Genomic DNA, 21,228 nt, shown 5'->3' with positions numbered 1-21,228 from the left:
GACAGGGAGCGGCTCTGGGATACGGGCTGGGGAGGGCACCCTGAGCACAGGGAGGAGGAGCAAGGAACGCCTGGGAAATGTGGAATGTATATTTTAGCAAGGAGATTATCTTTTAAGGATTTTATTAGGGTTACTGGAGATACAAATGATTTTGCAGAAAGCTCAGCAGCTGTCAGAGGATGAGCACCCACAAGCACTGAGGGGGCTGCAGGAGGGGCACAAGAAGGCCCTGCAGCACTTGGGCACAAAGGCACAGCAGGTGAATGCAAGAAGGGAGCAGCAAAAGGCCAAGCTGAAGGCAAAGGCCAGGGCACAGTTCCTACAGCCCCCGAGGGATCAACCCCAGGGCCCAAGGGGGCCCCAGCACCCAGGGCACGGCTCGGCCACAAGCACCTGGCAGAGGCATTGCCCTCCTCAGCAGGGGAGAGCCCACCCAAACAGCCCCTGGCAAGGAACCAGGGCTCCAGCTGCAGGGCACAAGGACACTGCAAGCACAGACAGCAGCACCCTCAGGACCAGCAAGTCCACCCCTTGACGGACATGGATTGGCAGGGCTGTCACAGCTCCCATCATACCAGGGACCCTCCACACTGCAGCCCTTGAGAACATTCAGGGTGGGTCTGCATTGAGAGGAGGCATTTCCTGATGGACACAGGGGCCTCTCAATCCACTCTGAATCTTAGACCGAAGGGGGGAAATGCTAAAAATATGTTTGATTAGTGAGGAGATAAGTGGGAAAGATGTATGGTTTTATTCAATCACTGTTAGTATATCTAGGAGATAGGTTTGTAATGCATGAATTTTTACTTGCTCCTAATTGTTATCACGATTCACGGGGAAGGGATTTGATCAATAAACTCGTAACACAAATTAATATTATAAAAAGGGATACAGAGGCCGGTCCTGTTGTACCTCTGTGTCAAATGTCTGGCCAGGCCTATGCTGAAGTGAACCCAGAAGTGTTGGGAGCCCCAGGAAAATAGGGAAAATTAGATATGGAGTCTCTCCAAAGCACCCTGAAGCAACCAGGACAAGTGGTGTCTAAAAGCAACACCCTGTTCCAGGGGAGGGAAGGAAGGGGAATCAGACACAGCGCAGGTCACCGCCCCATGCTCAGCTCAACCCGTGCAGCTGTGGGTGCTTGTGAGAGCCTGGCACTGAAATGCCCTGAGCAGGAAGGCTTCAATATCTTCTGCTGACACCATGGCACCTAACAGGGGGGGGGCAAAAGCAATTCTCACTGCTTCAGAAACCACTGGAGCAGATATCAAGGCACATTCTCCCACAGGAAGCTGGGCTGGCACAGAGCCTGCCCTGGCACTTTGCTGCTGCCAACACCCAGCCAGGACATCGGCTCCTGCCTAAGGAGTGCAAAGCAGCACCACTGGTGGCCAAGGGGCCCATGCCAAGTGTCCCTGAGGCCAGAAACAGCCGCCAGCACAGCTCAACACGGGGGGACCCCTCAGCCTGGCCTCAAGGGCTCTGAAGCCCCAGAGATTTGCACTTCCCGCCTGCAGCAGGAGGATGGGAGGCCGCCCCTGAGCCTGCCCTGAAGGCAACGCAGCAGCAGCCAGGGCTCCACAGCGGGCCAAGCCCCTGCGCCTGCCCACAGATCCTCGCCTGGAATCCTCTGCAATCCTGGCCACCCTCCTCTGCCATCTCCAGCCACTGGGGCCAAGCCTTGCTGCCACTGCTGCAGCTTCAGCGCTGGCTGGGCCTGCACTGCCACAGCTGCTGGGGAACACCACGGCACAATTCCACTCTGGGGCTCACTGACACCCACACTCTGGGCTGCCTGCCATTGCACTGCTGCAAAATGTACCCACTCTGGTTCTTTTAAATCTTATTTCTCTGCTCAGGCTTGGTTTGTCTTTGCCTTTGGGAAAGGAATTCTAAAGGTTTTTTTTAAGGGGTGTTACACCACTCAATGGAGATGAGTTCAACATCTCAACAGACTGGGAACAGCCCAAAAGACACCCACAGAGATAACGACCAGCAACAAAACATCAACATTGCCCAGCAGCAAACAGCAACCAACAGCTACCCCAGACACTGCCCCAGCAGAGCTGGAGACACCTGGGCTGGAAAAGGCTGAGAAGGAAATCCAGGAGTGTGGAGACCGAATTCACATCAGAGGGGAAGAAATCCGGGTCCAACAGGAAACCAAATACTAAAAACTTACACAACTTGGAAGGAATGAACATTAAAGGAGTGGATTTAGATTGGTTCAGACAACATAAAGTTTAGGAAAAACTCACATGGCATGGAATGATTTTCTCTGTACAGCTGGGCTATTTGTGAAAGAAATTATTTCAGTTGCACATCCTAGCCAGAATCAAGTAATGCCTTGACTCTCTAACACTAAAGAGATTCTTGGAGAGTTTTTGTTTTCCCAGCAGTTTCAATGACAAAATTACAACATGAGAAAAATTTTTCATAATATTCCCACTTCATATTGTCAGGTAGATTCGGGACAGAAGTGTGAGAATCAAGTTTTGGTCTGCGTTTTTCCATGTTTGCCTTTATGTTGCATTTTGCAAAATTCAAGAGCTTTAACCATAATACTTTTAACTCAGAAATAGTTATATACTTTTTCTACAAAAAGCAGATTCTGGGGGGGCCACATGTGACTCACCAGATGGCTGCCCTGGAAGAGAAGCTCCATTCCAGGCAGCCTCCAGAGGAGCTTTAGAAATGCAAAGGAACACTGCTGGGCAAAGGGTGGACAATGCACCTGGGTCTCTTGCCCGGGGCAGGAATTGGGCTGATTCCCTCTGCCCCTCACCCCAAGCTCTGCCTGCTTGCACTGATGGAATTTGCACAGCTCAAGGCAGAGACCAGGGGGAGGATATCTGACCCTGCAACAGAAACGGGTGAAGCTGCAAAGGGAAACAGCAAATGGAGAATATTGGGAAAACTTCACTATAAACAAATGGGGGAAATCATCCCTCTGCCCACTCCAACATGTGCTGTACCTGTCTGTGTTATATATGGCATAGGAGAGCACTGGGGATTTTTTGCTACCAAAAATTCAGGGAAATAAGTTGGGAATCCAATTAGTTGATGATTTGATTAGAGAAAGGCAGTCAATTGATGCAGCCCTGGCTGGAGAGCGGCCAAAAATGGGGAAAACCTAAAAGGCCAGCAGAACAAAATCTATAACACCCTGGGAACCCGAACCAATTCATATCAGGAGTCACAGAACCCATTTCTCATTTCAATAGCAACATTAGATTACAAGCTGCCCTTGCAATAATAACCAACCAAACAGCTCCAGCTCCTGACCTTCCTGCTGAGCAATCCACTGAAATGAGGAACACAACCCTTAACCATGGGATGGGATCAGAGAATCTGTTAGCAGACAAAAAGAGGAGTTTGTGGAAAATTAAATGACTCAAACTGCTGTTGGCAAATAGAGGACAAAGGAAACGTGGTGAAAAAAAAAAAAAAACCAAAGGAAACAAAAAAGCAGCTCATGTATTGGTCCAAACGTGGAAAGGATGGGAAGGGGACACGGTTTTGTGGCCCCCTGACAGACCATGGGTTAAACGAATGCTATTTCCCCTCTGATGTGCTACAGCAACTCTCATCTTTTTACCATGCTCCACACCTTGAGAGTGCAGCTCATTCAGCAGCGGAGCGAGGGGCCAGGGACTCGTCGATAAGAAAGTAAGGGGCCAAACCACCAGCTTCAATAACTGTTACTAAGTAAAATGGACCGCTGCTCGCACAAAGTCCCGCTTAATTTCTGAACTTCCAGAAGAACAAGGATTTAACAGAGCCGTAAATATCGGCTATTATACAAAAGTGGGGGTGCACATTAACGAGGACATGCAGTTGGCGGATCGGGAGGTCTGAACCTTCCAAGTACCTCAGCCAGGGGGCAAAGGGAGATGGAGATGGGCCGGGAAAATGAGGATAAAAAGGAGGCTGCGAACTACAACAATGGCAGAGAGCGCACGGCAAATGCCCCACGGCCTCTCCCTCTGCTCAGCAATAAAGTCACTTTTACAGGTCTCCTCTGCGCACAGAAACCTCCGGCCACGGCAATTTCCCCGCACAGCCCCGGGCACGGGGCAGCCCCCTCTGTCCCAGCCACAGCAACCGGGCCGAGCCAGCGCTGCTCCGGCAGCGGCTCCTGCCGAGGCAGCGGCCGCAAGGAGACCGCGGGCAGCCGCTCCCGCAGCGCCCTCACGCCAGCGACAACACGCGCCGGACACGGCACAACGAACCCGCCCGAGCCCCCTGCCGCCCCCGAGGCCCGCAGCCAGCCCCGAGCCCCCGCACAACCCAGCGCGGCTCCCACCTGCGCTGCGGCCGCCTCCGAGCTCCGCCGCCGCCTCACCGCGCTCCGGCCGCTGCCGCCGCGCACGGGACCGCACACACGCTCCGACAATGGCGCCGCTGCCCAGCCACGGCCGCCCTCAGCCCGCCACCGGGGCCCTGCTCCGCCCCGCTCCCACCAATCAGCGCGCCACAACCACGACTGACGGCACCATCGCCCAATCGCTGCCAGGGGCGGGCTCTGCACACGGCACAGCCCCGCCCCGCGCTCTCAGGGCCCCCCGGGCTGCGTGAGGGCAGAGCCGGAGCTGAGGAACAGCCCTGGAACGGGCCCGGGCCCGAGGGGATTGAGCTGAAAACACAAACAAACTTCTCCGCACCTCCCGCCACGGCTTTCCTGGCACTGCGGCTCCGGTGGCCCCGGCTGAGCGGGAAGCCCTGGAGCCTCACTTCTCTTGCCCCTAATTAGGAGCCTCATTGCATCGCTTTGATTTCCCCCAAAAAGGAAAAAACGCTTCAAACCCCTGTGGATGAGTGGGGGAGGGGAGAGATTTCTGACAAAAAAGTCCAAAAACTCAGAGCAGGATAATGAGAAGTGTGGTAAATAGGTATGATCCGTGCTGACAAACAGTAATTGATATTGATACAGTAATTAATATTTGGAAATAATAAAAGAGTTAAAAGGTGTAATGCCAAGAAAGAAAGGGGAGGAGGGGTTCCATCCCCCCCCTTTCCTGCAGATGTTTAAGGCAGGAAAAAGCAAGAGATAACAGTTACTAAAAATTAACAGAAAGAAAGGAAAATCTGGTTGGGTCCCAGGAAAATGCTAGTTATAAGAGATTTGTTGCTTTGACACTTAAATATAATATTATGTTAGTTTTGGCTTACATTATACTGGCTTGGTGCACATGTGTAACCCAAAGGTGAATGAAAGGACATCGAGGAAGAGGAGAGGCCTTCATCAGTGACGACCCCCAAAGACGGGTGTGACCACCAAACCGAGTGGTGGAGCATGCGCGGTAAAGGTGGTGAGGAGGGCGGAGGTAGAAGTGTGATGATTCGAAAATGGGAGGAGATGGCATTGACATATGGCACAAAAGGGGGAATTTTCCCCTGGCAAGCTCCTACGTGAGGTGGCAGAGCCCTGCACTCCGTACCCCTCTCAGTTTGGTTTTTTTGTTTATGTGCTATTATTGGAACCAAATTATCCCTTATTTTAACCAAATTACATTGTCAATATTTCAAGTGTATCCGATTTTATATATTCTAAGCTATTCAATGAAAATTGCTGCTACCTTTAATATAGTTTGATGTTTTTGATGATGGGATAATTGGGCAAATATAACACCACTCTTCTCCCTCTCTCGGGCCTGCTCCAGCTGTGGCTGGCAGCTCCAAGCAGGACCCTGCACCCAGGCCCTTTGCAATAAACCCCAAGTTCCATGACCTGGCTTCAGAGATCTCTCGTCTCTCTCCATCCCGACCGTCCTGCCCCTGTTTTCCTACAAAAATACCCCAAAAAAACCCCAAACTCTAGTGAGAGATCACAAAATTACTCCAAAAAAATTCCAAAAAAATCCCCAAACTCTGGTCAGGGACCATGAAATTACCCCAAAATGGCCAAAATCTGGTGAGGAGCCCCAAAATGACCCGAAAATACCCCAAAATGGAGTCAGGTATGCCAAAATATCCCAAAATCAGAACAAGGACCCCAAAATCTGGTCAGATAGCCAAACTTACCCCAAAAACACCTGAAAATACCCCAAAATTCCCCAAATGGCCCCAAATCCAGTCAGGGACCCCAAAATAACCCCAAATCACCCCTAATCCAGTTAGGGACCCACAAAATCCACTTGGGGATCTCCAAAATTCCCTCAGGATGCCCCAAATCTAGTCGGAAACTCCCAAAATCCTCCCAAACCCACTCAGAATGCCCCCAAGTGCCCCCAACCCTCCAAACTACCCTTAGTACCCCACGTCCGCCGCAGGGCTCCCATATCGTCCTTAGGACCCTCGAAAATCTCCTCAGAATCCCCCCAGATTTCCTCATGAGTTCTCCATATCCCCTCAAGACCCCCCCAGATCTCCTCAGAGCCCCACAAACCCCCTCAGGATACCTAATTCTCCCCCAGGACCCTCCACATCCCCTCATCATGTCCCAAACCCCCTCACAACCCCTCAGCCCCCTCACAATCCCCCCAAACCCCCTCAGGACCACCCAAATACCCTCAGGATCCCAAATTCTCCCTCTTTCCCCCTCACAACCCCTCCAATCCCCTCAGGAGCCCCCAAATGTCCTCACGACCCCCAGTTCTCCCTCTCGATCTCCCCAAACGCCCTCAGGACACCCCACATCCCCTCAGGACCCCCAGTTCTCGCTCAGTCCCTCCCAATCCTTTCATAACCCCTCCAAACCCCTCCTCATCGCCCCTCCCCTCTCCCCGCTCCCGGTGCTGACCGCGGTCGCTGTCGCCCATCCCGCGCTGCCGGGGGGGTCCCGGGGCTCCCTCGGCGCCCGCAAATTCCCGCCCCGCCCCCTCCCCCCCCTGCGGCCTCAGCCCCGCTCCGCCTCCGCTGGGCCCCACGGGGACCACAATGCCCACAATGCACCGCGGACTCGCCGGAAGCAGCTGCCGACGCCGAAGCAACGGGAACTTCTGCCAGTACTTCTGGCCGGCGCGGCTTCTGATTGGTCCGCGCCGCCTTTGGGCCTTCTCGGCAGAGGTCTCGCGAGAGAAGCACCGCGGCCCTGTTTGTTGAGGGCAATTCTGCGGGCTCCTCAGAGCCCTCCGCGTTCCCTCGTAAATCCAGCCGGGAACGGCGAAATGAATCCGCCTAGAAATGGTGGGATGGAGCCTAAATCCCCTGGGGATGGAGCCTAAGTACCTCCTATAGAGCCTAAATCCCCTGGAATTCAACCAAAACGGCCAAATCCAGGCGCTTTCCATGGATAGGGGCGGTACTGGAAAGGGCGGGCGGTGACGTCACCTCGCCCAACCCCTTTTCCGGCCCCTCCTGAGGCGGCTCCGCCTTTTCCCGGTGCCGGCCCCGGGGCCTGTTCTGGGCCGGGACCGGAGCTGGTGCCGGGGCTCCTTCGCCAGCGGAGCGTCCCCAAGGTGTCCCCAGTGAGCATGGATCCCCAAGAGGTGCGACGGGAGGGGGGAAAACGTGGGTTGCTGAAAGAGGGAAAGGATACCGGGGCGGGTGGGGAGGTGGCAGAGGGGACAGCAGTGAGGGCAGGAGGGTGCCAGACACTACGAGGGAAGTGGCAGGGGTGGCAGCCGGAACAAGAGAGGGACAGACGGGCAGCAGAGCCCTCCAGGGAGGGGCAAAAAGGGCCCTTCGGGGGCAGGGGGCCACCCCAGGAGGCCGTAAGTGCCACCAGGTCCCTGACACCTTCCTTTTTCCCTCCCCAGCTGTCCCCGGCCCTGCTGCAGCCACAGGTCACCGTGGTGGCCATCCTGGGTGAGCTGCTGGACGCCCTGAGCAGTCAGGACGAGATGATGCAGCCCTGGTCCCCATGGTCCCTGTACTGGGACCTGGAGTTCTTCACCAGGGAGCTCTGGGTCACCCTGCACCGCATTGATAACGCCTGGTGGCCCCAAGATGTCACCTCCGATGATGATAGCCCTTTCAACGCCCTGAGGCAGACCCTGGCCGCCTACAAGAGCACCCCAGGGACCACCTTGTTACCTGTGGGATTGGCGGTTGGTGAGTGGCTGTGGTCGGTGTCTGCGCTTGTGAACAGCTGGGTCCGGCTGGCTAGGGCAGCCACCAAGCTCCGCAAGGCCTGCAGGGATTTGGCCACCAAGGCGGCCGACAGGGTGGCCACCGCCGCCGCCCGGGCCAGGGAGCTGCAGGACAAGGCTGCACATTATGGGACAGCTCAGGAAAACATGGTGGAGCTGGGTCAGGCCCTGGGCGGGGAGGAGGTGGCCGGGCATGGAGCCCAGGTGAGGAGAGAGGCCAGGCTGACTGCCAGTGAGGCAACAAGGGCCACCATGGTGAGACAGCGGCTGGAGGCGGCCCTGGAGCTGCTGGAGCGCTTGGTGGCTGCGTGTGACGAAGCCACCGCGTTCCCCCAGGAGCTGCTGCGCCTGCTCAGGGACACCAAGGCCGCCTTGAAGGGGATAAATGAGGCATCTCTCAATGTCCTCAAGGGTTTGGTGGCCAAGGTGGCCCAGGCCGAGCGGCTGTGGGAGGCCAATGCCCGCCTGGCCAAAGATCACCTGCTGGGGGCAGTTGACAACATCATCAAGGTCTATTTCACCGGTGGCTGCGCCAGATCCAGTGCTTGTGAGGTGGCCGAGCGGTGTCAAAGAGCCATCGAGGACATCCCAAGGCTCCTTCGACCCCCAGAGCATCCCCAGAGTGTCCCCAATGTATCCCCAGTGACCATGGAGCCCCAAGAGGTGCGATGGTGGGGAGAGGGGAACAGAGGGGACACTGGGGGGGACACGGGGGGTGGCGGGAGGTGGCAGTGGGGACAAGATGCTGACAAAGGGACGGAAGGGCAGAGGGGACTACTTGAGGGCACCAAGGCCACCGCAGGAGGCTAATAGTGCCACCAGGTCCCTGACACCTCCCCTGTCTCCTCCACAGGTGTCCCCTCCACAGCTTCAGGTGCTGGTGGCCGTGGTGGCCACCCTGGGCAAGCTGCTGGCCACCATGACTGGGCCACACAGCGACAAGTCCCCAAACTGCTTACATGAGGACCTGAAGAACTTCACCCGGAGCCTTCGTGCAATCCTGAACCACGGCAATGTCACCTCTCTGGGTCACCCTGGTGTCGCCTCCCTGGGCCGGGCCCTGGCCACCCTCGGGGCCACCCCTGGGACCACCTGGGCCAGTGGGAGAGCCGTGGCCAAGGCCTGGCGGGAGTTAGTGGCCAGGCTCGTGGACCGCTGGGACTGGCTGTCCAGGGAGGCCACCAAGCTCCATGACAACCACAGGAAGGTAATCGCGAACCAGCAGCTGATGGTGGCCCTGGACAAGGAGGAAGTGGCCAGGGAAATGGCCACATACGATGCCCAGGTGGCGGCAGCCACCAATGAGGGAATGGGAGAGGCTGTGGTGGCCACCAGGAGGGGACGTTGGGCAGTGGTGGCCCTGGGGCTGCTGCAGTGCTTGGTGGCCACATGTGACAGAGCCACCTTGTTTTACTGGAACATGGAGTGGCGGCTCAGGGACCTCGAGGCCATCCTGAAGGGGACAAACGAGGTGTCCCCTGATGTCCTCCAGGCCTTGGTAGCCAAAGTGGCCAAGTTTGAGTGGCTGTGGGAGGCCAGCACCCGCCTGGCCAAGGATCACCTGCTTGGGACACTTGGGGTCATCGACAACATCCTCTTGAGTCCCTATGGTGGCTGGGGTGGCCCCGGTTGCCCTGGCAGCTGTGCAGTGGCCAAGCAATGCCAAAAAGCCATCGAGGACATCCCGAGGCTGCTGCAGGAAAGTTTCACATGGGAGCACTGACATCATCAGGGACATCGCTGCTGTCACCTGTGCCCTCCCTGTGCAGTATTTGAGACAGATTTGGGGAATTTTCTAGGAATTTTCAATGATACTGTCCCAAATCCTGATGGGAATTCCTGGGGTGACATCACTGGGGACACTCAGGGACAGTCAGGGACAGGGGACAGGGGTGTATGGGTCCCCTCAGCAGCTTCCAGCTTTCCACTGTGCCTGCAGCACAGCCAGGTCATAAATGGCAATTTAATAATTGCCTTTTGCACTCTTGTATTGCCTTCTACACATTGTTATTGATCACCAGCAATTTGATACAGTGTTTGATACCGATATTGATTATCGATTCATTGTAGCTGCTGGTTGGTGCAATATAATCTCTTAGTTCATGTGTGCACCATACAGCCTATTAATAATTAAATAAATGAATGAATAATTGAATAAATAAATGAATGAATGAATAAATATATAAATGCCCTCTGTATGAATCACACCGGGCTGATCTGAAGTCTGTGTCAGACACATCACTTGACCATTGTCACTGCCTTATTTTCTGAAAAAATCCTCTTTGCCCAAGATTCTTCTCCTGGGAAGCCGAGAAGCCTCAGAGAAAAAAAGAAAATAATTATCTGATTTGCTTCTTCTCTGCTTTGCTGCTTTGGGATGTGGTTGGAGATTGTTTATGCAACATGTGAATTGTTTTTACTTAATGACCAATCACCATCCAACTCTGTCAGGACTCTGGAAGGAGTCACAAGTTTTTATTATTCATTCTTGTTAAGCCTTCTGTCTGTATCCTTTCTCTATTCTTTAGTAGAGTTTTAGTATAGCATTCTGTAATATAAAATAATAGCATAAAATAATAAATTAGCCTTCTAAGAACATGGAGTCAGATTCTCAGTTCCTCCTTCATCCTGGGGACCCAGCAAATACCACAGACCCCACTGAGGGACAAGTGGTCAATAAATCCACCTCAATGTTCCTTGAGGGGAGCACAGCGAGGGAGCTGCTTCAAGGCGCTGTCACTGAGATATTTCCCCTTGGAAACCCTGGGTGGGATCCAAATACACCCGAGCAGATGGCAAAATTAAAATGATATCAAAGCCTCGTGGAATGTGGGTTAAAACATGGGGTCTCTAAAACTGTAAATTAGTCAAAGTTTTACCCAGTGAGGCAAAATTATGATGAATCACCCACTGATTTTTGAACAGGTGAAGAGATCTGCCATCAAATAGACTGATCTAGATTCTGAATCAGTTGATGGTAAAGCACATCTGGTTTTGTTTTGTGTGGGTCAGGCTTCAAAAGACGTAAGGAAAGATAAAGGGAGTTGAAGACATGGATAAACTGCTGGAGGTTGCCTGGAAGGTATTTTGAGACAGGGGCCCAACTGAAAGAGTTAATCCCAGCCTAGCAAGAAGGCAACTCGGGAAAAGTCACCCAAGAAAGCTTCCCCTCTGGAGAAGGCTCAGAGTGCATCCTGTAAGAAATGGGGGCATTGGAAAAAGGACTGTCCAGTGCTGAAAGAAAAATCATCAGTCCCTGTCGTAGCAGCGGTCCCCAGCAGGGAATAATGAGCATTGACTCCATGATTGCAGCAGGCTGATCAATTGCTTTGTTATACCATACTTTACTACTAAGAACAACCCATGGCCCTTGCCTGACAGTCACAACACACATGCAGATCCAATTGGTCAATCAAGCCAAACAACCATCGCCAGTGGCCAGTTGTTCTGGTTTGAAAGCAAAACCAGTGAGAGACTCTAAATCAGAAATAAGAGTTTTTACAAAAAGGGAAAAAACCCCAAAATACATGAAACACAAAAGAAAAAGATATATAAATGTATAATGCACATAATAATGTATATAAAAGATATATAGATGTATAGACATATTGATATATTTAAAATACAGAATGAAACCTTACACACAGATCTCACTTAAAATTAGGTCTCTTTGTGGTACACAAGGGGTTTCCCCATCCTTCTGCATTACCCACCCAGAGTAACCAGGTTCTTGAGAAAAAACCTTGCTGCCCCACTTTGGGTGCCAAAATTATGTTCTGGTTAGAAAGCAAAACCAGTGACAGACTCCAAGTCAGAAATACAATTTATTAGGAAAAGGGAAAAAAAACAAAAATACATGCAATAGTACAAAATGAAACCACTGACAGAGTCAGAATAAAACCGGATACCCTGCTAGTTAGGGTGGTGGTGGCAGTCCAGATGAAACGGTCTTGTTGATGTGGTGATCCCATAGAAAAGATCTGGCAGCTCTTGTCCTCTAGAAACCAGTGGGTAAGGGCTGCCTGTTCTGTCCCAAAGCCCAGATGATATCCAGGTGGGGATGCTGAGCTCCTCCCCACTGGGCAGAGCATCTCCCAATGGGCTGATATCGGTCTGAGTCATGATTGGTCCTTGATTGCCCATCAAACAGAAATGGCTCCTGGAGGGAGTTTTCTCTGAGTCATGGGGCAAGGCATTGATGGGCCCATACAGTAAGGGTGTGATAGCTCTGAATCCATGTGCTTGCCTTCCAGTGGAAGTTAAAAATCCATTAATTCCTCACCTTATTAACCTGTAAAGCAAACCAGACAACAGCCTTGGTTATAGGACCTATGTTTAGATGAGGGCGTGCGAATGGGACAAATACAACCATGGTCACATGCCACCCAAACTAGGACCACATGGTGACACCTAACAAGGTTTCTGTATCAGCACACAAAATTAGATTACTCAAGAACTGTTATCCCCTTTTTGTTTCTATGCCCTTGAGCTTCACATTGGGTGCCAAAATCTGTCCTGGTTTGGAAAGACAGGAGTCTGCTAAGGAAGGCAGGAGCCTCCCCTGAATTGGAGAATGTAAACCCTCCCCACCCCTCCAAATTGCTATAAATTTGGAATTAAGAGACCCTCCGGCAAAAATATGGGAGCAGAAAATAACAGTTCTTTACTAGGCAAGAAAATAAAAAGATAAAATAAACAATACAGTGCACTAGAACAACACTGACAGAGTCAGAACACAACCTGACACCCTGTTGGCCAGGTTGTTGGTAGCAGTCCCATTGGAAATGTGGCTGCAGTCCTCCTGGAGTGTCAGGTGTGGTTCTGTTGGAGCAGGGATCCTGTAGAAAGGTGCAGTCTTCCTCTAAGATCCAGTGGAAGGAGAGGCAGCTGCTGTTCCTCTGGGGATGCAGTGGAGAAAGTCATGCTGGTGGTCCAGAACCTCAAGATTATATCCAGGTAGGAATGCTTGGCTCTCCCCTCTGGGCGGAGCATCTCACACTGGGATGCTGTAGTTCTTATCAGTCAGGCAGTGACATTCAGTAGCCTGTTATCAACAGATATCTCCCCGGTTGTAGAAGAGATAAGGAAAACTGCCTACTTTACAGAAAACAACTGCTATACAGATGGTAAATAGAGTACAATTTGCGTGACAATCCAGGACATTGCCCAAAGCAGGATTTATTGCCACAAGTAGATTTATTGCCCAAAGCAGGATAATTTCACACCAGAACTAAAGCATTGTAAATATTTGTGGTTCTTGCCTTTAAAACACTGGGAAATGGAAAACTGGAAATGAATCCGTTAGAAAGACCTGTGGGGTGGGTGGGAGCAGCAGGATCAGCTCTGGTGGCAGCTCTCAGCTTTCCTGGGAAGAGGGAAGGGGCCGGATCCAGCTCCATGGATCACTCAGGCAGCGATTCCTGCCAGGATGAGAGAAGGTCATGGTGTCACCCTGTCCCTGTCCCCATTCCACAGGGTAGACCTGGCTGGAGTCCATGCAGAGCAGGAGCTACTACAGGATCCCACATGATCCTACTCAAATCCTGCCACAGTCCTGCTCCATCCATCCCACCCAATTCAGAACTGGAATCCTTCCCTGATCTCACTCTATCCATCCTGGACCGATCCTGCTCCAGAATCCATCCCACCTAATCCTGCTCCAGAATCCAGCCCCAGTCCCACTCTACAATTCCCTCTGATCCCACTCTGCATGGACCCCTGCCCTGATCCAGAATCCTTCCCTGATCCCAGTCCATCCATCCTGCCCCAATCCCCCTCCGGAATCCCACCCTGATCCTGCTCCATACCTGTGCTGAAGCTGTTGGTTCCCATGTCCCTTCCTGCAGAAAGAGAAGATCCATGAGATTCCAGCACAGATCACACACTAGGATTAACCCCTGGATCCATCCTGGGACCTGCACAGAGGGGATCTAGAGCTGGATCCACCATTGGAACTCACCAGCTGCCGGGTTGTATCCATTCCTGTCTCTCCTCCCTGTGGAAACAAAGTGGGATCAGCGTTGGTGGCACAGGATTCCCAGAATGGTGCTGGGTGGATCCATGTCCCTTCCTGACCCCCATCCTGTGTGTTACCGGACTGGAGCTTCCAGACGCCGAATCCGATGAGGACAATGAGGACGAGGATGGCAGTGATGATGGACACAGAGACCACCATGGTGAGATTCCCGCCAGATGTTGGCTCTGGGAAACGCGGGATAGTGAGGAGGTGAGGGGAATCCCCATTTGGGAATTCCAAATTCCCAATCCCCACATTCCCAGCCTCACCCCAAGTGAAGATCCCAGGCTCTGGCAGTCCGGGATGCTCCACCCTGCACCGGTACTGCTCCCGCTCCTCCGGCAGCGCCTCGATCCTGGCCCAGGTGTGGAAGGTGCCGTCGCTGTTGGGAACGATCCCGCCCCACTCCGTCTCCTGATCCAAGGTTTCACCCCCCTTCATCCACCTGACTGCGATGGTGTTGGGGTAGAATCCGTACGCGTGGCAGGACAGAATCAGCGTCCTGTGTTCCTCTCTTCCGGACACGTGGACATCAGGGGGCTCTGGAATGGGATAATGGTGAGGGACATCCATGGAATTCCCATTGGAACCGGATTGGGGTGAGATCTGACCATGGAATTCCCACTGGAATGGGATGGAGGGCAGATCTGACCACGGAATTCCATGGGAATGGGACTGAGGTGAGATCTACCCATGGAATTCCCACAGGAATTACCGTGATCCCAAGTCCTCCATTACCAAATCCCAAATCTCCACAGGAATTCTGCTCCCAGCTTTGCGCTCCAACTCCTTCTGCCCATATCCAACGAATTTCCGGAGCCATTCCGGGCATTCGTGCTTCAGGTAATTCATCAAACCCTCAGCCACCTCTTCCTGTTCCCAGCGCCTCCTGGTGATCTCAGCACCATTGTCGGCCGCCACGAACCTCCCAGATCCCAGGTCAAAGGAGAGATGATCCCGCCCGTCATAGCTGATCTGCTGGGACCCATGGATGCTCCCGTCAGACAGGAGGTCACAGCCATAAACTCTCAACCTTGTGTGGAGACCTGGGGGGACTGTATCCACAGAGACCCATGGAATTGTGTCTCAGCCCCACAGATCCCCATTCCAGCCACAGAATCTGATGGAGACCCACAGAGCCTCATCCCAGCCCCTTGGAGCCCCATGGATCCACATCCCAACCCCATGGATTCCAACCCAGCCCCACAGATCCCATCCCAGCCCCATGGATCACAAGATATCCCATCCCAGACTAATGGATCCCTGTGTCACCCCCTTGGAGCCCTGTGAATCCACACTGGAGACCTATAGATTCCATCCCAGCCCCATGGATCCTATTCCATCCCCACAGATCCCATCCCAGCCCCACAGATCCATATCCCAACCCATGGATCACAAGATATTCCATCCCAACCTAATGGATCCCTATTTTCAGCTCCTTGGAGCCCTGTGAATGCACACCTCAGACTTATAGATCCCATCCCAGCCCTATGGATTGTCACCCCAGCCCTACAGTTCCCATTCAAGCCCCTCAGATCCCATCCCAGCCCCATGGATCCCATTCCAGCCCCACAGATCCCCCCACTCACCCGCGCTCTGGTTGTATCACTCCCGCAGTCTCTCCAGGTCCCTGGCAGCCACCTGCTGGTTCCTCACATAGATCTGGTTCTCTCTATCCCAATATCCTGGCTCAGCTCCATCCTTCATCCACTGCGTCAGCAGCTCCACCTGGCCCCGCTTGTTGTGGTAGCGCTCGAAGGGGATCCCATCCACGAACCCCATGGTCATGTACTGGGGGATCCCTGGGCTGGGCTCCGACACTGCCACATCCAGGAAACGCAGGGAGTGGAGAACTGGGGGGACACGGAGATTTGGGGGGGTTGAGGGGATCATGGATCAATGAAAGGGGAACTGGGAGAGCTGGGAAGGGGGTTGGGGATCCTGGGGCCAAGGAAAGGGTGTGCAGGGTGGGAGAGGTGGGATGGACAGGAAAGGGCCTGCAGGGGGTCCTGGTGTCCAGGAATGGGTGCTCGGCGGGTTCCAGGGTTATGGGAGAGGAGGTGCAGGGACTGGGAGAAGTGGGATGGGGGTTCCAGGGGATCTCTGTGCCGAGGAAAGGAGGTCCAGGGATCCCCATTGCCAAGGAAAGGGGTCACAGGGTGGAGAGAGCTGGGAATGGGAGGCTCAGGGGTCCTTGATGCAGAGGAAAGGGGGGGGCTGGGGCCTGAGAAAAGCAGGAATGGGGGTTGTCCTGGTTTAGGACAAATTAGGGGAAATCTCCAAAAGGGAGCCCCCCGAACAAAACAAACCTCCAAGCACCCCTCCCCCAACACCGGGTTCGGGAAGGAATTTCTCGGAGGAGCAAAGTGGAAAACAAAACCTATTTATTTACAAGTAACAAAAGAACACTCCCCAACACAAGAAAAGGAAAGAAACAGACTGTGTATGGTGAGGGCACCAGGCTTCTCTTGCAAGCTCCAGGTGTCCTGGACGTCTCAGGTCAGGTCCGGAGCTGGTCCAGTATCTTCAGGGGAGGGTAAGAAAGAGGGAACAAAAGAAAAGAAAAAAAAAACAGCGCAAAAAGCAGAAAGCAAGCAAGCAAAGCGGCTAGCCAAGCCAAGCAGCCAAAAGCCAAAAAGCCTGGTCAAACACTCCCCCCCTCTCTTCCCCGCCCCGCCGCAGCAAGACGGCCGGGGGGGGGGGGAAGAGAGAAAAGGCACAGCTGCCAGACACAACACACGATATTGGGATAAAGGCTGTCAACCCACGACAGGGGTCCAGGGGGTCTCAGGGACAAGGAAAAGAGGAGGACTGGGGAAAGCAGGACAAAGGAGAAAGGGGGTGCAGGGGGTTGTTGGTACTGGATGAGGGGGTGCAGAGGGGGCAGTGCCCAGGACTGAAAATTCAGGAGGTGTCCCAGAGCCCCGAATCCCCCCTGGAACCTCCACAACCACCCAGGGACCTTCCTGGACCCCGTGGGGACGTCCAAGGATCAGGAAACGGAACCAGGAGAGCCTGGAAGGGTCCAAGGTCCAATGAAGGGACTGGGAGAGGCGGGATGGGGGATCCAGGGGGTCCCTGTGCCCACCAAAGGGGGTCCAGGGGTCCCCGGTGTTGAGGGCAGTGGGGTCTAGGAGCTGGGAAAGGCAGAAATGGGGCTCCAGGGGGTCCCTGGTCACAGAAAGGGGGGTCTGGGGCTCGGAGAGGCGGGCGGACGCAGTTTGGGAGACGCGAAAGAGAAAAGACCGAGGGAACGCCGGGGGAGGGGACGAGGGAAACGGGGAATTCCAGGGAGTTCATCTGGATTCATCAGGATCCCCCCTGCGACGCCCTGGGACCCCTGGGATCCTCTGGGACCCCGTTTCGGGAAGCGGTGGGAGTGGAAAACGGGGGGGACACGGAAAGTTGGGAGATCTGGGGGAATCCAAAGGTCAAGGAAATGGTCCAAAGGGTCTGAGAAGGGCGGGATGCCCGAAAAGGGGGGCAGGGGGATCCCAGAGCACTGACGGGGGTGTGGGGGGGATCCTAGTCCCGGATAAGGGGGTGAAGGGGGGTCCTGGTGCCCAGAAATGGAGATTCAGGGCTGACCCAGTGCCCAGGAATGGGGGTTCAGGGGGGTTCCCGTGCCGACATTCAGGGTTCAAAGGGATCCTGATCCCCAGGAATGGGAGATCCGGTGGGTCTCGGGGCCAGATAAGGGGGCGCAGGGGGTCCCGCTGCCAAGAAATGAACGTTCACGGGGATCCCCGAGCCCAGGAATGGAGTTCAGAGGGGTCTCGGTACCAGATAAGGGGAACAGGGGGTCCCGGTGCTGAAGGAGGGGATGGAGGGGGTCACAGGACCCAAAATGGGGCCATGGGGATTCCTGTGCCCGGTAACAGAAGTTCAGGAGGGTCTCGGTGCCCGGAAACGGACGTTCAGGGAGTTCCCGGTTTCGGGGTTCCCACTCACCTTTGGTCGCGCCCCCCAGGTCCCCCAGGAGCCCCCAGAGCAGCCCCAGACCCAGCGCTGGAGCCATGGCCCTGCTCGGCTGCGGCCCCGCCCCAGCCATGGCCCGGCTCCCACAGCCGCCTCCGGCCCCGCCATTGGCCCCGCTGTCTCCTGCCCGCCAAAGGCAGCCCGATCTGTCAGTGACGTCACCGGTCGCCGGGCAGATCCCGGTCTCGCAGGTTGGGACGCGGAAGCGAAAGGGACCGAGGAGGGCGGGGCGGGGAGGGGACGGGGGAATTGCACAGAATCCCTCTGGATCCCGCTGCGACCGCCCTGGAGCCCTCTGAGAACACCTGGGAACCCCTGGGACCCCCTTAAGGAAGCCCCTGGAGGGGAGAACTGGGGGGATCCGGAAATTTGGGAGATCTGGGGGTGCAAAGGTGAAGGAAAAGGGCGGGTCTGGGGTCTGGGAAGGGCGGGAGGGCCGGGCAGGGGTGCGGGGGGTCCCAGAACACGTGAAGGGGGTCCAGGAGGGGTCCCAGTCCCGGATAAGGGGGTGCAGCGAGGTTCCCCTACCCAGGAACGGAGGTTCGGGGAGTCCTTGTGCCCAGGAATGGGGGGTGAGGGCAATGGGGGTTCCAGGGGGTCCCGGTGCCCAGGAAAGGGGGTGCAGGGCCCCCGGTGCTGAGGAAGGTGATGGGTGGGGGCTGGGGAAGGCGGGAGGGGGGGTCCAGGGAAAGGGGGTGCGGGGGGGCATTGGGGCTGGATAAGGGGTGCAGGGGGATCCCCGGGCTGGATGAGGGGAAGCAGGGGGATCCCGGTGATGGATAAGGGGGTGCAGGGGGGCCCTGTGCTGGATAAGTGTTTCATTCTTGTTGTTATTCATATTTCTCAAGTCCCATACTGTAGCAAGCTGTTTTTTCTGCAGCACAGTTCTTCATGTGTCTTCTTAGGGGCTCCTCCTGGGCTCTCGACCCACCCCTTTTATCCCAGCTATCTTTACAAGCCACAGCTGCTGCCCGACCAAGGACTTCGCAGCTGTGACTCATTTAGAATAGCTAGGACCCACTTATGTAACACATAGGACTCTCACTACATTTCAATTGTTGTATTCTTGTTGCTGTTATAACAATATATATATTCACAGATAAGATATATCCACAGATAAGGGGGTGCAGGGGGGTCCCTGTGCCTGAGAATGGAGGCTTTGGGAGGGTTCCAGTCCCGGATATGGGGGTGAACAGGGGTCCTGGTGTTGAATAAGGGCATGCAGTGGGGTCCTGGTACCCTGGAATGGGGGTTCAGGGGGAGTCCCTTCCTGGGAATCAGGGTTTGGGGGGGTCCTGGTGCTAGATAAGGGCCTGGCTGGGATCCAGTGCAGGGGGTCCTCGTTCACAGGAATGGGGGACTCAGGGGGGGTCCTGATCCTGTTCAGGGTGTGAAAAACAAAACTCACTGCTTAGAGTTTTTAAAAGTTTAATAATAATAGTAAGAGTAAGAGTAAGAGTAATAGTAGTAATAATAATAAGAAGAAGAATAATAACAATAACAATGAAAATCCAGAAAAGGACGATATTTCCCCCCCCCCCCCCCCATGCACTGGAGTGCTCTTGGCAAACAGCCAAAGAACACAGGGGTGTACATAGACAATGTTATCTTTATACTGTTACATTGCTGAGATATATGCACATTCATGTGTTTCATGCATTATTCAAAAATTCTTGTGAACTTTCTGATGTTTTGGGAAGTTCTTTCTTTGACTTCTTCACACTCCAGCTTATCTGCACAACATCCTGTGTGTCAGGTCAATATATTTTATTTCTTTTTGTGTCTCCATCCTGCTGTTTCACATCCTCTGATAAGGATGCAGTATGGCCTCCCTAATTTTAACATGGTATTGTCTAATTGTCCTCTGGTGCTCTGCTTTGTCTCACGGTTATCTTATTACTTGGACAGGCTGGTCAGTGGATGGCCTTACACTGTTTTTAGTTACACAAAAGCCTTTTTCACATCTTATGTTTTGCTAAGTCCTATTGAATCATGATTTTAAAGGGTTAGGATTTTAGCTGAGTGTTAGAACCAATTCATGTTGAAGTTAGATACACCAATGTTAGGTTAATGATTATTGGATGCTTAAGCTAAAGCTAATTGTTATATTATGAGCTCATCTGTAGAAAGAAGTGGAGCAAGTGAACCATTATAGGAACATATTGAAACCAGTAGAACAATGCCCAGCACCTGATGAAGACCTTCCTGACTTCATCCCTGGGACCACTGGCCCAATTTGAGACCACCGACCCAATTCAAGAGAAGAATTGCGCACGCGTGAAAGACTAATAATCTCACTTTAATACAAAGCACGGATGGGAGGTGCTGGGGTTGTGTATATGTATTATTTTGGGAAATAAACAGAAGGCAAAAATCCTTATGCAGTGCGGTCATGCATTTTGAGAATGACTCCCCTGTGCTGCCCACCAGTGTAATAATAATGCAACTTTCTAACTTTTGACTAGTTAGAGAGACTTTGTCCATGATCCTCAGTTTTAATGATTCAGTTACAAAGCCAGCCAGGAGGAGGCTCTGCTGGGCTGTGAGACCAGCTCAGGTCATGGACCCCCTTGGTGCATCCTGTGGAGAAATGGCTACATGACAGAGGTCACGTAGACATTCGCTTGTTAGCCGACCAGGAGTTGGGAAAGTACCGAACACAGCTAGTTGGAGTTTTTGCACCTGCAAGATAGCGTGTCCTTGGGCCTAGCTGGGTATGATAACAAGTGGACAGAGAGACGTGGTAAATAGAGAATGTAGGCCCAAAGGAATGAGGAAGAGTTGATGGTATAGTTTAACCAATAGTTTGCTTGGCTTACAGAATATTCATAAGCTTATTACTTGCTGTATAAGTGTCTGATGCTCTCTTCAATAAACGGAACTTGCTGTTGACTCCTATTGAGCCCCGAGTTTTCCCTGCACCTGACAAATGGCTCATCCCCAACAAAGGCCGCATTCTGCAACAGCACCCCCAGGATATTCCTGGAAGAGTGGGCTCTGCTGCACAGACTGTTCATCCAGCAGCAGACAAGGACCCCTGACTACTAAAACTCCAGACAAAATAGTATGTTTAAAAATTGAGACAGTTTTAAACAGTGACCGGTAAGGCGTGGTCAGGAGAGGCCCTTTGGTAAGTCGTGGGAGATGTCCATGTGCAATTTGTGCCTCTGTAGTGTGCTTGCAAGCTGAAGTTGCAGTTGA

The 21,228-nt window shown here is 53.5% G+C and overlaps 2 protein-coding genes and 1 pseudogene across 4 annotated transcripts in view; 2 read left to right on the top strand and 1 right to left on the bottom strand.

Moving 5' to 3' along the window:
• The first annotated feature begins 7,013 nt into the window (after window positions 1-7,013).
• Window positions 7,014-21,228, top strand: part of LOC134432715 (uncharacterized) — a 321,669-nt gene continuing 307,454 nt past the window's right edge. Inside the window, exon 1 of the mRNA XM_063181607.1 lies at window positions 7,014-7,400. The gene's annotated coding sequence lies outside the window, so the exon portion shown is untranslated. The remainder of the gene's footprint in view (window positions 7,401-21,228) is intronic.
• On the top strand, window positions 7,327-10,635 carry LOC134432790 (uncharacterized). 3 transcript variants are annotated; one of them, XM_063181701.1, is made up of 4 exons: window positions 7,327-7,430; window positions 7,701-7,995; window positions 8,570-8,696; window positions 8,887-10,635. In XM_063181701.1, exons 3-4 carry the CDS (start codon window positions 8,682-8,684, stop codon window positions 9,754-9,756), a joined length of 885 nt encoding a protein of 294 aa, XP_063037771.1. In that variant the 5' UTR covers window positions 7,327-7,430; window positions 7,701-7,995; window positions 8,570-8,681; the 3' UTR covers window positions 9,757-10,635. The 3 variants fall into 3 exon arrangements, with proteins under 3 accessions (XP_063037771.1, XP_063037770.1, XP_063037772.1); XM_063181700.1 differs by having other exon boundaries at window positions 8,370-8,696; XM_063181702.1 differs by lacking the exon at window positions 8,570-8,696.
• LOC134432830 (class I histocompatibility antigen, F10 alpha chain-like) lies at window positions 11,845-18,115 on the bottom strand (annotated as a pseudogene).

This window comes from Melospiza melodia (assembly GCF_035770615.1).
Source record: "Melospiza melodia melodia isolate bMelMel2 chromosome 7 unlocalized genomic scaffold, bMelMel2.pri SUPER_7_unloc_1, whole genome shotgun sequence".
Lineage (NCBI taxonomy): Eukaryota > Metazoa > Chordata > Aves > Passeriformes > Passerellidae > Melospiza > Melospiza melodia.
This window is presented reverse-complemented; position numbering and strand designations above follow the sequence as displayed.